General features: G+C 50.2%; 5 protein-coding genes across 5 annotated transcripts; 3 read left to right on the forward strand and 2 right to left on the reverse strand.

Annotated features, from left to right (window-relative positions):
• Nucleotides 1-44: 44 nt before the first annotated feature.
• On the reverse strand, nucleotides 45-1,939 carry HO173_013223 (uncharacterized protein; the record flags this gene model as incomplete). Its single annotated transcript, XM_037315047.1, has 3 exons — nucleotides 45-1,016; nucleotides 1,074-1,601; nucleotides 1,655-1,939. 3 exons carry the CDS (start codon nucleotides 1,937-1,939, stop codon nucleotides 45-47), a joined length of 1,785 nt encoding a protein of 594 aa, XP_037158050.1.
• Nucleotides 1,940-2,423: 484 nt separating this feature from the next.
• Nucleotides 2,424-2,651, forward strand: HO173_013224 (uncharacterized protein; the record flags this gene model as incomplete). The annotated part of the gene is made up of 1 exon (XM_037315048.1): nucleotides 2,424-2,651. One exon carries the CDS (start codon nucleotides 2,424-2,426, stop codon nucleotides 2,649-2,651), a length of 228 nt encoding a protein of 75 aa, XP_037158051.1.
• A 1,695-nt stretch (nucleotides 2,652-4,346) lies between these two features.
• Nucleotides 4,347-8,097, forward strand: HO173_013225 (uncharacterized protein; the record flags this gene model as incomplete). The annotated part of the gene is made up of 4 exons (XM_037315049.1): nucleotides 4,347-4,968; nucleotides 5,034-7,864; nucleotides 7,914-8,014; nucleotides 8,064-8,097. 4 exons carry the CDS (start codon nucleotides 4,347-4,349, stop codon nucleotides 8,095-8,097), a joined length of 3,588 nt encoding a protein of 1,195 aa, XP_037158052.1.
• A 598-nt stretch (nucleotides 8,098-8,695) lies between these two features.
• HO173_013226 (uncharacterized protein) lies at nucleotides 8,696-9,168 on the forward strand (the record flags this gene model as incomplete). The annotated part of the gene is made up of 2 exons (XM_037315050.1): nucleotides 8,696-8,998; nucleotides 9,103-9,168. 2 exons carry the CDS (start codon nucleotides 8,696-8,698, stop codon nucleotides 9,166-9,168), a joined length of 369 nt encoding a protein of 122 aa, XP_037158053.1.
• A 513-nt stretch (nucleotides 9,169-9,681) lies between these two features.
• On the reverse strand, nucleotides 9,682-14,675 carry HO173_013227 (uncharacterized protein; the record flags this gene model as incomplete). The annotated part of the gene is made up of 3 exons (XM_037315051.1): nucleotides 9,682-9,814; nucleotides 9,885-10,765; nucleotides 10,818-14,675. 3 exons carry the CDS (start codon nucleotides 14,673-14,675, stop codon nucleotides 9,682-9,684), a joined length of 4,872 nt encoding a protein of 1,623 aa, XP_037158054.1.
• Between the last annotated feature and the right edge of the window lie 351 nt (nucleotides 14,676-15,026).

Consider the following 15,026-nt stretch of genomic DNA (forward strand, 5'->3'; position numbering starts at 1 on the left):
AACCCATAATCTGACTTTCAATGCAATCAGAGGCTTCTTGCTAGCTAACTGCGTATCTCCCACAGCCTTATCTTGCCTTGTTCATTTGCCACGGCCAGCATATCTGCAGTAGGCGACCAAGCAACAGCGGTGATCCTCCCAAGCGGTGTCGAGCTTGTAGGCCAATTTCGATACACAGTACAGCTTGGCAGGTGAATCAATCTCAGTGCATCTCTCTTCCACCTGCTAGCCATGCACAAAACTTGTCCATCTTGCGAGAATTCTAAATGTGAAGTTGGCGTTGTCAGTTGGTCGAATGCCCTCACTGGATTTGGCCGCGCAGGCACGCTTTCTGCACTCCATTTTCGTCGATCGTAGATATTGACGATACCACTGGAACTGCCGACTGCCACCCATCTGTCATTTCCCAGCGCCTTAGACCCCCCTCCATGTCCCCCCAATGCCACGACCGTAGTTCCTATAGCACCTTCGTCTATCCACCTTGCAACAGCTCGTCTTTCTCGTCCGTCCCACTCGACGACTTCGCCTCCTTTACCAACGACCACCAAGCCTTCTCCGTCGCCCCACCAATCAAAATCTGCAACACCTCCTTTGCCTTCAACCCTCACCTCTGCAACCCATTGGCAGCTACTTGCATCGAGAACGTTTATCGTGCCACCACGTTTTCGGCCAGAGCCCACAAAACCTATCCAACGGCCACACGGGCTCAGCTTGAAGCGCTCCATACTGCGCTGTACCTCGCCATGCCCAATCACTCGAGATACCTTCTCTACCTTTCCAGTGTCCAGATCCCAGGTATGAAAATAACGGCGACGGCCAGAGAAAAATATTTTGTTGCCAGCTGGGGGGTGGAAAAGTGAAGTTGTGAGAGGAGTGGAGCTTAGGTGTAGAGTTGTAAGCACCGGATTTGGATTTGGAAGGTGCGGAGAGACATGGTGGAGGAAGAGCATAGAAGAGGGTCCGGAAGAGAGGAGAAGAGAGTGGACGGGGTGAAAGTCGAGATTTGTTATGGCGGACTAGGGGGGAGAGAGATTAGCAATGCCAGAAGAGAGAAGAAGAGGAAAAAGACTTACAGGTTGGACAGTGCCGACATCCCTGGTACGATGGATGTCGATGACTTCTGGACGGAGCTTCTTGCGAATATTAGAGCTTGTAGGTATAAGTTGAATGAGACCATCGGTGTCCTGTAGAAGCTTGGCAAGTGGATGGGTGGATAGGTCGTCAGATCCGACGGACATGTCATCCGCGGAAGCATTGGCTTCGGAGCTTTCTGAAGCAATTGACAATTTATTTCGTTTTCTTGATGCTACTTGTTCTGCGACAGTGGGATTTGCCCAGTCCGGGACTGGGTATAGTCGCTCGAATTGACGGCGTAGTCGTTTACTGTACTCCTTCCCATTGACCAGGTCCTCAAATTCAGTAGTCCTGAGTTTCCGCAGTCTAGGGTTGGAGGCCAGGGAGACGACAATACGTTCGTCGTCGCTATCAACCCATGCCGCGGCGTTGCCGCCGTCTGACGACGTCGTGTCTTGGTCTGAATTCGATTGGGGTAAAAGGTCTGGGACATGCATAACGGACGGAGTGGAGTCGAGGAAAAACAGCTGGAAGGACGTTGAGCGAAAGCAAGTCCGATGGGCAGTTGAACTTTACAAACATCGGTATCATCAAGGCCTTCCAGATTTCCTTCTCCCAAGCCATCTTGAGCTTGTTGACGGTCACCGTCCACCAGGTCTCGAAGATCAGTACTAGCATCTCTGTGTGATTTCAGTCCTTCATGAAAGCCTGCCTTGTCACCAAATACCATCTTCTCAAGCTTCATTTCGACCTCATCCTTCTCCATAGGTTCATCACTGTCGAGTCCTTCGAAGTCATCGATCATCTCGTCGAGCACTGGGGTAATTGGCCGCTGGACTGGCTTATGGGAATTCGAGAGAGGCATTGTAGAATGTCTAAGGGATTCAGGAATGTAAACGTATTAGTTTCCACTTGCTTTAACTCGAATGAAAATCAAAATCTTAGCAGCGATGGTGGGGGTCCGGCTTGTAAGGATTTCGTTTATAGGAATGCCAAGAATTCCAGAGGATTGGAGTTGCCTGGCTCCGCTCGGATCTGGTCAACGTGATGGCTACTATTGCTCTATTCAACTACTGTATTGAACAGACTACTCCAAAAAGTTATTTGGTCCTGCAGTCGAGGGAATGCAGTGAATCGTGAATCTCAAGTCTCGATATTTCAAGTGCTATGTACCGGTTTACGAGACCAGAAGTGCTTTTGAGACTAGGAGTCCGAATCTGACATTGGACTGTCAATTTGAGATTGCTGGCTTCCAGCGCCTGACAGGAGCCTACGGCATTGTAGGTTCGCTTGAAACCTTCGAGTACGAGCCAAAGACTTGCTACCGTTGTAGCTTTTCGAATCTGAAAATGATCTCATGTGGAGCAGTAGTCTACCGTCAGAATCACCAGCAGAACGCAGTGTGCACTGCGCCTACTCCTCGAGGTGCGAAATTATACCCCAGAGATCAGGACTGTACCGTCTCCGTGATCATCGTCTCCACGCCGGACGGTGGTCAAATTCCAGCGCCAACTACCTGTGGCAAGCTGCGGGAGACCGGGAATAAAGTGGCCAAAGCGAATGCTGTTGCTGATTAGCATCTGCAAGCTGGTCTATGCGCCTTGTTTCAGCCTCTTTACAGCAGCCAGCCCGGGTTCTGGATGTCTAGATCGTCGCGCGTTGCGGGATTTTGCATTGGAGTGGAGATGCCTTATCATTGGCATCCATGTGCGGTTGGCCATGGCTTCGCAGTTTAATGATAAACGGGATTACTCGTCCCAAACTGATCACACATACGCTTGCTCCCAGTCAAATAGACATTATTGCCGATAAGACAGAGGGACAGATGCCTTTTATCCAGATGTCACTGCGTAATCGAAAAGTGCTCGTTATCTCAACTCGAAGCCGACCTGGGCTGTAGGTTCATAATCAGAGCAAATAACAAACGAACAACAACCCATCCATCTTCTTTCACGTCTTTTGCCGAGAACGCTAGAGCGACCATTCCACAAAGAGAATGGTTCGAATTGATCAGGGCAGCGCTTCCATTCGCCACCTGCTGGTCGCTAACAAATAGCTACCTATCATTGGGGTTCCTGTAAAAGGGTGGTGAAAATGATAGCATTGAATATTTTTCAAACATACTTCAAATGCGTGTATGTCAAACACGTTTCAATTACGATTAGTACCTTTCGCCACGTGTGTCGGCTGGGTATGAGCATCGACCATACGCAGAAAGGGTGCTCAGTCGCTACAGTTTCCGTCCTTGGATGCGTGCTGACCAACTCGCGATGCGCATGTTGGCAATGAACGATGTAGATGTCAGGAATTATTGGACAAGTGCCTATCGAATCAGACAAGCTCGGGAGTTGGCAAAGCTGATAGGATGCGGAGTAAGATCCGGGTAAGCTGGTGATCCAAAGACCTAAAAGGAATAATTTCCTACCCCAAGCTCCCATCTGAGCGTGCAGAACGCACCATCTATTAGCCGCCTGCGCTTCGCTAAGTTCCGGGGTAGCGGCGTTCCACTTGTATACCTGTTAGGCCCGGCGATTGCTAGACCTTATCAACGCATTGCGGAGATTTATTGAGATCGCTCCAGGCCAAGCGACGGGCGTCACGCCAACCCTGGTTGCCATCCAGTTCAGGGGTGCTATGTTGTTCCATCGGAAAGCCTTTCACCGGACACCCGTCTTCCAAAGTATGAGACTGATGAGGTCAATGCATGAGAAGCTAACGTCGGCTACCATGATACGCGCAGTACCTCAGCTTAGCTTCCCAACCCCATGATTCGGATGGACTTGGGATAGCGGGTAAGTAACAGGCACAAACAGTCCATGGCAGATCAAAGGCTGCTCTTCTAGGCATGACAGAGATTTTCAGACGCAATACTGCAACAGGGTCGGTTCGGCGGACAGTAGCATTCTTAGAGCGCAGAGCCAGGGAGAATGCAATCAGAGTTGAAGGCAAAACTATTGGAGGCATATTCTTGCGACTGATAGCATAAGTATAAATTTGTCCCGACTTCCAGCCACAAAGTCGCACACGGAAGCCCTTTGATTGCTCAAGAACCTATTAAGGACGGCAAAAGTTTATTGTGTATATCTGTCCTGCTGTGTATCAGCCGTGGTCTCTCTATTTGGTGCTTACTTCTTTCTGTTTGATACTTCTTCTACTTGAAGCCGGCGTTGGTGTTGGTGTTGGTGGTGAACGCGAGGAAAGGGTTGGTCTTCTTGCCCTTATCTTTTTAGCGGCAACGGTTTCCTTATCAGATCGGGCTAAGGCACGTAAAAATGCCTTGTCCAGCGGATAGGAGTGGGGAGGATGTCGTTCAAATTCAAGTCCAAAGATTTCAGTTGGTCGACAACAATGATGCCAATCACGTCAATTGCGCCTCCACCACCACCAACAGAAATTTCTTGACCGCCTCCAAGCTCACACCCCACCACCTACCAATTCGAAGCCTTGATCTCAACGCTGCAGCGAACCCATTGACCTCCAACGGCGCTTTCTGGTCTCCTCTCAAAGCGATCCCTCTCGCGTCCTATTACAAGCTTCATCGCGTGCCCTCGCTATCAACCATGACCGAGTCCGACTTAGACGATATGGACACCGTTCAATTGCCTCAGAGCGAATCGACTGCAGAGCCGACGGAGCAAATATCTGAGAATGGAGTTCAAAACGCAGTCAAATTGCCTCGCAGAGAATCTACATCAGAGCCTCCAGAGAGACTGCCAGAGAACGGGGTGCACAACAGGATTCTGGAGCAAGTTGTTCGCACTCCGGGCCGTCAGCCTTCTCCGCAACCCACACATCTCAGCATTCCAGGTCCAAGTCAGCACAAGGTGCTGCATGAGGAAGGTTCCGGCTACGTCGCTCCCAAGTTCGAGGGCAAGGAGTTGCAGATGGATCAGGGTATGCCATTCCCGAGCATAAATTTTGAGGAGTTAATGGACAGTGCTGACATGCCATTACTACAGTAATGGATCAGATTGAAGAGAAAGGCTTCATACCGCCAGAATTCGTCGAATCTGAGACCAATTGGTTCTACAACGAATTGGGTATCGATGACATGTACTTTCAAACAGAGACTGTCCCAGCTATCGTAAACCACATACTCTCACTCTACGCAGGGAAGGTAGCAGCATTTGCTCGAGACGATGGTCGCTTGGAGATTCGGCTTGACAAAGAGGCTGCCGATCACGCCGTATACATAGACACCAGCATGCCCGGTGTCAGCGTAGTAGATGGCCCAAGGTACGAGCAGCGAATCGACGAAAAGTACGTCAACGGCTCTACAAGCGACAACAGCTACCGAGTAGAGACCTTCCGCTCCGGGAGTCATCTTCCTGGAGAGAAAGATCAACAGCTGCGTTGCTATTTCGTATACAAATGCAACTTCGCCAACCCTAGCCCTGGCTCGGAAGAGACCAGATTGGATATCATAGGGGAAAAGCGTTTCCTGCAGAAGGCTACACAGAACACCAAGGACATTTATCAAGAAGTCATGAACAACGCTGTGGGGCGAACTGGACCTGTCATTGAGATGTTCGAGATGGAAGCCAGTAGAGAGAAAAGACTTGTCATAGCATATCGACAAGGTTCTGCGATGGGCATGTTTAGTGCTCTCTCTGACCTATACCATTACTATGGCTGCACGAGCTCGAGAAAGTACGTGGAGCAATTCTCGAACGGGATTACGATCATGTCCATCTACCTACGACCCCTTCCACAAACGGCCTCCAACTCGAAGCATCCGCCAATCGAAGCCTCGATCCACCAGATAATGAAGGAAGTCTCTCTGCTGTACTGCATACCCCAGAACAAATTCCAAGGACACTTCGCAAGCGGCCGACTGAGCTTACAGGAGACTATTTACGCACACTGTGTATGGGTGTTTGTCGGCCATTTCTTGAACCGTCTGGGATCGGAATATGCTTCGCTTGCCTCTTTGCTAGATCCAAACAATAGCGTCCATGCGGAAATGCTGTCCAAGATCAAACGTCGTCTTAGGACAGAGACATTTACCTCGGACTACATCCTTGAGATAATCAACAAATACCCCGATCTGGTACGATCACTGTATTTGGCCTTTGCTAACACCCACTATGTTCAGACGAGAGGCGAGCAAGACGACTTCATTCCTACGCTCAGCTACCTGCGCCTCAAGGTTGACGTTGTCCTTGACGATACTCAGCTCAAGTCACTGATCTCAAAGACCGCCATGAATGAGCATGATCAGATGGTTATGACCGCCTTCAGAGTCTTCAACGCTGGCGTTCTCAAGACCAACTTCTATACTCCAACAAAAGTTGCGTTGAGTTTCCGGCTCAATCCCAATTTTCTCCCTGAAGTTGAATATCCTCAGCCATTGTATGGCATGTTTCTCGTCATCAGCTCGGAGTTCCGAGGCTTTCACCTTCGCTTTCGCGACATCGCCCGCGGCGGCATTCGCATTGTTAAGTCCAGAAATCGTGAAGCATATTCTATCAACGCCAGATCCCTTTTCGACGAGAACTACAATCTCGCAAACACTCAGCAACGCAAGAACAAAGACATTCCCGAAGGAGGGTCCAAGGGTGTCATTCTACTAGATGTGCACCACCAAGATAAGGTCAAAGTGGCTTTCGAGAAGTACATTGATAGCATCATGGATCTTCTACTACCTCCAACAAGCCCGGGAATCAAAGACCCAATCGTCGATCTCCATGGCCAGCAAGAAATCTTATTCATGGGCCCAGACGAAAATACCGCAGATCTGGTCAATTGGGCAACAGAACACGCCAGGGCAAGAGGAGCGCCGTGGTGGAAATCATTCTTCACCGGAAAGTCTCCTAAGCTGGGAGGAATTCCTCACGACGTTTATGGAATGACAACATTGTCGGTGCGAGAGTATGTTCAGGGCATATACCGGAAACTTAGTCTACAACCCAACGCAGTTCGGAAATTACAGACTGGTGGACCGGACGGCGACCTTGGGTCCAACGAGATCTTACTTGGCAACGAGAAATACACAGCAATTGTCGATGGTGCAGGCGTGCTTGTCGATCCAACTGGCCTGGACAATGTGGAGCTCGTCCGGCTGGCAAGGAAGCGTGCCATGATATCCGAGTTCGATGTCACAAAGCTTTCTGCTGACGGATACCGAGTCTTGGTAGACGAGACGAGCATCACACTACCGTCCGGAGAGACTGTTAACAATGGCATGATCTTCCGCAATACGTTTCATTTGCGCGGTGAAAAGCAATTCGACGTCTTCGTGCCTTGCGGTGGCAGGCCAGAGTCCATCGACTTGAGTACCGTCAACAAACTCATTGTCGATGGCAAAAGCACCATTCCGTACATCGTTGAAGGTGCCAACCTATTCATCACGCAGGACGCCAAGCTGCGGCTCGAGAAGGCTGGTTGCATATTGTACAAGGATGCCTCGGCGAACAAAGGGGGGGTCACATCTTCATCCCTTGAGGTCCTTGCATCATTGTCCTTCGATGAGCAGGGTTTCGTGGAGAACATGTGCATACGTGATGATGGTACGGCGCCACCATTCTATGACGCCTACGTCAAAGAGGTACAGGAAACGATCAAGCGTAATGCGGCACTAGAATTCGAAGCTATTTGGCGAGAACATCAGCAGACTGCCATCGCACGAAGCACTCTGAGCGATACTTTGAGTGTCGCCATTACTAAGCTTGACGAAGAGTTGCAGAAGCAAGACCTCTGGAAAAACATCGAGCTCCGAGACGCAGTACTCGAGGACGCGCTACCAAAATTGCTCCTCGAGAAGATTGGGTTGAGTACCATCATCGAACGTGTAAGTCCATTACCCGGGAGTCGATGAGGCTCTGTGCTGATCATTCTAGGTTCCCGACAACTATCTTCGCGCGATATTTGGCAGTTATTTGGCCAGTCGATTTGTGTACGAGCATGGCAGTAGCCCCAGTCAATTCGCGTTTTTTGACTTGTGAGTAAACGTGTCCCCAGCGATAGCATGGCCGTTAACATGTGCGCAGTATGTCCAAGAGAATGGCAAGGTTGAAGCAATAGCGCGAGCTTGCATCAAAAGAGAATGGCGGCTCATGGGATGCGAGTATACTTGTAGGCTACAGTACAATAAACACGTGGTGTGATTGGGGAGGCTTGCTGCTTGCGACAGCATTAGTCTAGTACGAAGATGAAGGCATGCAATTACTATTATAGATACCTTACCAATTAAAGAGTGGATTCGACAGCGGCATTGTCATTGGAATGTACGAGTAGCCGCGCAATACGCATACCCCCGACTGTTTTTGTTTTGATATTATTGATCAACCATGCGCCTCGAGCCCCTTGTACTCGTCTCTTGAAACCTGCACCTTCCAACATCAACAAACATTTCCCCCTCACCATACAATCTTCCCAACGCTTCTCAGTCGCACAACTCCGACATACCACCAAGATAGTGTTCCGAAATTCTTTGGACTCTTCATCTGTCGGCTTTCCCCCAACCTCTGTTTCTGTGAAAGTAAGTCCCGTGATACCTACCGAATGTAAACAAGTCCGGCAACGCGCCTCCGACCCCACCAATACCATCCACTACAAACCCTTTACTAACTCACCTCTCAGACTCCGCATCTTCTTCACCTGTCCGCCCCAACATCCGGCAATGGCAAAGACAAAGGAAGTTCGCGAAGGTAACCGCCCGGGACTTCGGAAAAACAGAACACCCCGCGTGCTTTTCGCCATCGAGGACGTAGCGCCTAAGCCTAAGTCAACCTCCAAGAAATCCAGTGTCCCCAAGACGAAAGCGAACACATCCAAGCCACGCGCCAAGGCTGCGACCGCGGGACGCGTTGAGAAGAAGAAAGCTCCGGCGACCAAGAGTAAAAGAACCCCCACTGTGACCGATAAGGTGAAAGGAGTTGTCGAGAAGGCTGTGGGCACGATTGAAGGCAAGCCGGCGAAGAAGGTATGCTGTTTCCATTCATCCTTGCCGTCCAAGAGCTGGAAGGCTATGCTTATGTCAACTTCTTTGGCGCGGTTGACCACAAATAGGCTAACGGTTACATCCAGGCTGCCGGCACGAAGAAGACCAAGGGCACTGATGGAAAGGGATCTGTCCGCGCGAAGAAAGCTTAGACGCACGTTCGCGACTTACGGGTCATCGTTTCATCGTGCGGAAATGGTAGAAACAACCTTGGCTCTATCTGCGCATTTCGTCCTCCCTTGCGCTGCATGCACGCCTCTATGTGTCTTTCTGCAAGGGAAGCTAGGCGCAGGATGTGATGACGGTCTTGGTCAATGGCGGGTGTGCTACAATACGTCGCTTGTTTACATTTCTGGCGAGGGCAGGGACGAGTCAGGAGTGGCGGCGTGTCCTTTCACGTTGGAAATGTACGATACCCTTTGGTTATGTTCACAGGAGTATTTGATGGCTTCTCCTTTTCCTTTGCTCATGTATTCATGATTTGAGGTCATCTTCGGTCTTGTTTCTTTCTGTGGAGACCTTGTTTGTTAAGGTAGCGCAGGGACTATTCCTCGTTTCATTGCTTCATCGGTGTGTTCATTAGGTAACAAGACTATAATGTTTCAAAACGTGGTAGAGGCAATCCCAATACTCTAGTCATAAGTATGATAATGTTAACTTCAATATCAGGCCTTCCGATCAGGCTGTGGAGTATCACCACCTACTAACTCCACGTGACCAAAACATATAGTCGGACCCAGGACGCCTTTCAAACCGCCATAAGCACTTGGAGTATCATCATGCTCATCCCCAAATTCCCTGAAACCGCGGATCAATCACACACGCCAGAATACCACATTACGGCCTTCCCCTTCTCCGGAGCCCATACTCTTCGGCCTGGAGCTCCTTGATTAATCTCATACTCTCTTCGTCGGCCATATTTTCCGAACCTATCCTTGCTTTAGGCTTCTGATCTGAAAATGGATCTGCCATTACTGGCGACGCCGCCTTATCACGTGCATTTTCGCCGTACGAGCTACTGCTAGCTCTTCTCATTGATCCCGACTCTGGGGTATATCGCTGCGTCTGCTTGGGTTGACTCGAGGAATGTCTCGATGAAACTGTCGAGGATTTCCATCCGACATGTGCGTTGATTGGACTGATACCAGCATCATCGTGTGACGAGGCTGGGGGGGAGACTAACGACGAAGCGGGTGGTTCGAAATTTTCTCTAGACTCTAACGTCGCCGCGCTGACCTCAATTTCAGGTGCAGGACAAGAATCGCTGATCTGCCATTGGTCTGCAACTTTGTCCGAGATTTCTTTCATATATCTGTGAGGCGATCCCGCGCTCAGGCCAACAGACTGTTCGAGGGAAACTGGGACCGTCGTCTGCTCTTCATGCTGAATGCTGTTCGCACTATCCTCAAAAAGTGCTGGATCAAGCGGAAATGGCTCCCCAGACGACGCTTGTGGGACAACGTCTGGCAAGCTCGGAATTCTAGGTTCCTGAACCACTGGACTTGTGGGTCGTGCTATCATGTTCGCGATGGGCGCTGGTCGCCTCATTTGCTCCTCGAATGCTAGTACAGTCGGCACTCGTTGTTGCTGTTTGACATTACGTTTACGGACAGCCCCTTGCACATGCTTCTTGGGGGTAGAAGCTTCATTGATTTGAGTGTTCAACTTCCGCGCATGAGGCCTTGGGATCGCAGACTCGCGCACCTTGACGGGATCTTCATTGCCATGTTCATCGTGTATACAACGACGCTATATATGCGTAAGTGACACGCGAATAAAAGATGGTGGATACGGTACTGACCTTGCTTTTACGGCATTCATTGCATGCTTTATGTCTTGGTCGAGCTAGTAAAGCGTTGCCTGAAAAGGAGTCAAGACCTTTATCAATTGTCGCGGACATCGATTCCTCAACCTTAGAGAATATTGAGATGGCTCCCTCGGCCGAGAGATTCGATCGAGAGGCCAGATCATCAGCCTGATACGAGTATCCGTCGTTGAAATGCGCTGTTGAAGTTGTTTCGGGAACGAGGTCTAAAATTGCATCATTAGATTCTGGGGTTCTGCTGTTGGAAGTAGGCGAAAGTGTTGAGTCTTGCCGGTCATCTGGACCTGGCCTGAGCGACGAGGTGGGGTACTGCAACGATGTGCCCAGATCTGTTGAGACACTTCCCAAAACATCGATTTGAGTAGAAGGCATTGACAATGAAACCTGGTCCTTATGCTTGCAGGCTCGCCTTCTTTTACGGCAAGACTCACAAGCAGTCTTTCTATGGGACGTTCCATTCGTACCTCCTGACGACGTCCTAGGTTTCTTCGGATTGTTGTGGCGTATTGGATCGTTTTGGCCATGCGCGATCGATAGTGCTGCACCTCCTGGCGAGTCTAGTAGCACTTCTGAGGCTGCTTGTTGAGACTGCATGCGTGCTGATTGTCGTCTGGGTGCTTGAAGTGCAGCCTCCCGGTCGAGCTTTTTCATCGCAGCTGCACTCAATCTGTCAGGCGCAAGCGTCTCTGGTTCAGCATCAGGATAGGCCCAATGTGGAATTGGCTCATTGCCACGCTTCCAAGCACACCACGCAGCAAACCTTTTCAGAACGTCGAGTGGCTCGCCGTGGCCTCTAGGAATTGACTTCTTCACTGCATTGCGTGTCTCTGCAGATATGCCATCCGTGATACTACCGATATCGATCAACGCCGTCCTTAGCAGGTAACGCGTCAGGTCGGGCAATCCATCAAGTTCCGATTGAGAGTAGTATCTTTTATGATAGTTTTCTCCACCCGGCCGAGAGTTCTCACCCCACGAGTCAAACTCATTATGAGCTGGCTGCTGGCGGACGAAAGTGTCACCAGCGTGAAGCAACTCCTTGACTTTCCTAGGTAAGGGGTCGTCCTCGAGGTAACGTAGAGCAGTGTACCAATGAAGCTTCTGGAAGTGAGGGTATCTAAACTTCCTAGCAACTCCGGTAGCCTTCTCAACCTGAGCAACTCGTAGCTGCATTCCAAAGTTCAGACGCGTGAGGAAATTGCCTCCGATGACCAAGCTATCTTCAGGAGTCCATACAGCATGAATCCATCCTGCTGGAATCAACATCGTGTCCCCTTCTGAAAGGTCGACACGATAGCACTCCTTGGTTTGATCGCCTAGAAAAGTCCAATTCTGCGCAGGTGACATACACCATTCCTCGTATTTCTTCAAATGTTTCTCTTTAGGTGGGATGAAGATGAACGTTTTCTTGCCCTTCAGTATGTGATAGAAGACCGATGAGCCACCAAAATCGATGTGAAAATCCGTAAAGCAATCCGCAACGGACATCAAACAGTAAAATTGTACCCTGGGATATTCCCCCTTGGCCAGCAACTCCTCTGGCCAGACTGAGTCTTGCAGATCGAGGTCCCGCACAATCTGTGGTCGTCTGATTAGGCGTCCCAGCTTGCTTTGAGAGACTTCTAAACTGATGACGTTCCGTACAACCTTGTTGTTCGGGTTTTCATAATAGTCTACCCATCGTCTCATATTCCATTTCTTATTCTCGCCATTCTGGGACTTGACATCGATTACCTCTACCTTCTCATCTTGGCCGTAGAGCTCTGCAACTTGTCTAACTGTCAGTCCTTGGGGGATGACCATGTCGAGAGCATCTTGTCCCTGGTCTAATACGGCTTCAGGCTCTGTATGGCGAGAGAACCAGTCTTCGGCAACGTCATTGTTGTCTAAGGGATTGGGCGAAGACGCATCGTTGGGCTGCCTTGTCGCTGCAGCATTTGAGTTTTCACTTGTCTTTGGGCGAGGATTGAAGCAAGCTGGTACTACGATAGGTTCCCTCATGCCTGTGCCTTTCTCAAAGTACTCGGCCGTCACCAGGTCCGGACGCATTCTGGCAAAATTATCGGGTAAAAAGTTGATGGTGCCATCCTTAATTGGCTTAATGTAATGGTGTTCTGGCCGCTCATCAGAAGTCTTGATGACTCCTTGGTGCAGACCAGCATAGTCAATGGCACTGTGGGCACGAGACGATTTTCGGACATATGTTGTAGATCCGTACAGAGGCTTGCATTTTCGACATCTGTATTTGTCCACACTCCGCACTTCTCGGTCATTCTTGAAGCCCGCACAAGCAAAATGAAACCAAGATTTGCAACCATCACAGCTGATCCAGGACGTGGCATTATTATCGTTCTCAATGGCTGGGGAGTTGCGGCCAAAGTTGCAGGACGCACAAACAGCAGCTATGGTAACTGCTAGGCAAGGTTGACCTTTCGAAATGCTGACGTCGCTGGCGCTGATTGAAGATGCGTTGACTTCTTGCGCGGATTGTTTCGTGTTTTCTGCTTCTGCAGCCAAGGTTCCGTCCATGGTTCTCACTTGGTTTCCCAAAGCACCATGCATTGTACGTGACTCGTGATCCACCACTTCCTCTTGAGGCTCCTCTGGAGCGCCAAGAACTTCCGAATCTTTGAGTATTGCGCTGTTGACACCTTTCTGCCCTTCTGATGCTTGGACAGCATGTTCCAGTGCCTGTAAAACATCTTCCATTGGTTGCGTCGCGTCTACTTGCACCGGATCAGTTGGCATGTACCGCTTGTCAGATGAGACATCGTCGTGTGACTCATCGTTGAGACCGGCGCCAGAGCCGGTGATATGTTCCTTGACCTCTACATCGTTCTGCGGTTCAGAGTTCATGGCGGCGCCCGAGCTTCCGGTATGTTCTTCAACCTCGGACCTTTCGAATGTCTCTGTCCTCTTATTGCCGGCACCTTTCTCAGAGGCCTCTGGCGGCATGTCCAGGTTACTCTGCTGTGCAATTGCCGCAGGTGACAAGTGCTTCGTTTCGATCTCGGGCTGATCAACGGTCGTGTGGGAATTCTCGTTGGCGGGATCGTTAGACATCCGGTGGTCCAGATCTGTCTCTTGCCAAGGGTCTGCTTCGGATGCGGGTCGCTTTTCATCGATCGCTCGTTCTCCATGCGAAGGCGTCTGCACTTCTACCTTTTTAACATTATCTGCAAAGTTCCAAGCCTTGCCTTCTGTGAAGCATCTCACAGCATCCTCAGGACTTTGTACGGTAGGCCCAGGTGAAACGTTCGATGATGGTCGAAAGGCATTGAGTGATAGCTCTATATTGGCTTGAGGAGATTCTTGGGGAGAACATACGAGCTTGGCTGCTTCATGGGCGAAGTTGAGCAGAAGCTCCGCCTCAAGTCTCCTGCTTTCTGGTGATTGCTCGTAGCTCGTGGCAGGTCTGTTGTTTGCCCCCGCCGTTGTCCGTGACCAGTCCGGCAGCGGTAACTTTTCCGATTTCGCGCGCTTAGAGGGGCGATCTGTATCGTGATACCCATCATCGATGGATTGCGGCCCAGTGGAAGTGCTTGGCCGGTGATGCCTACTTGATTTGGTAGCCAGCGCTATCGAGGCAAAAGCGTCCATTGGACCCCCGGGCAGATGATCTTGCTCGCGCACATCGATATCGCTATAATCGTATAGAAAATATGATCTCTTGAGGCCCCCGTTGCGATGCCCTGTGGTGTCTGAACGGCGTACTTCGTCCGCCGTGATCCCAGTGAGGATTGGGGAGATGGGCTCGAAAGCGTGGCTAGGAGGCGATGGAGTGCGGTATCGAATAGGAGCAAAATCCGCGCTCCTCTTGAACGAGGAAGGCATGGCAAAGTTGATGGTAGATGATTGAAGTACGCGCTGTTGGGCGGCCTCGAAATTGGAGACAGCCCTGAGGTTGCAGCTCAGAGCAATGCAGCTGGGCTTCGCTTATCGAAGGGAAACATTGGTTTTTCATTCGCATGAAGCCAATATCAAGCTGCTCTGTGAAGTGAACGTGTTGTGAAGAAGTTGGTGGAGTTGCGGAGTAGATGGGGGGGTTAGACTCGGTACGAGTAGTGAGTCGTCCCATTGAAGGCTCACTAGCGTGTTGTAGGTTTTAGCCCTCGTAGTCCGCTCATCAACAACTTCATCCTCTTCCTATCATCTAATGTATACAGGCTTCTATCCTACTTATTA

The sequence above is a fragment of the Letharia columbiana genome (genome assembly GCF_014066305.1).
Source record: "Letharia columbiana isolate WasteWater2 chromosome Unknown xpSc0000093_s0, whole genome shotgun sequence".
Classification (NCBI taxonomy): domain Eukaryota; kingdom Fungi; phylum Ascomycota; class Lecanoromycetes; order Lecanorales; family Parmeliaceae; genus Letharia; species Letharia columbiana.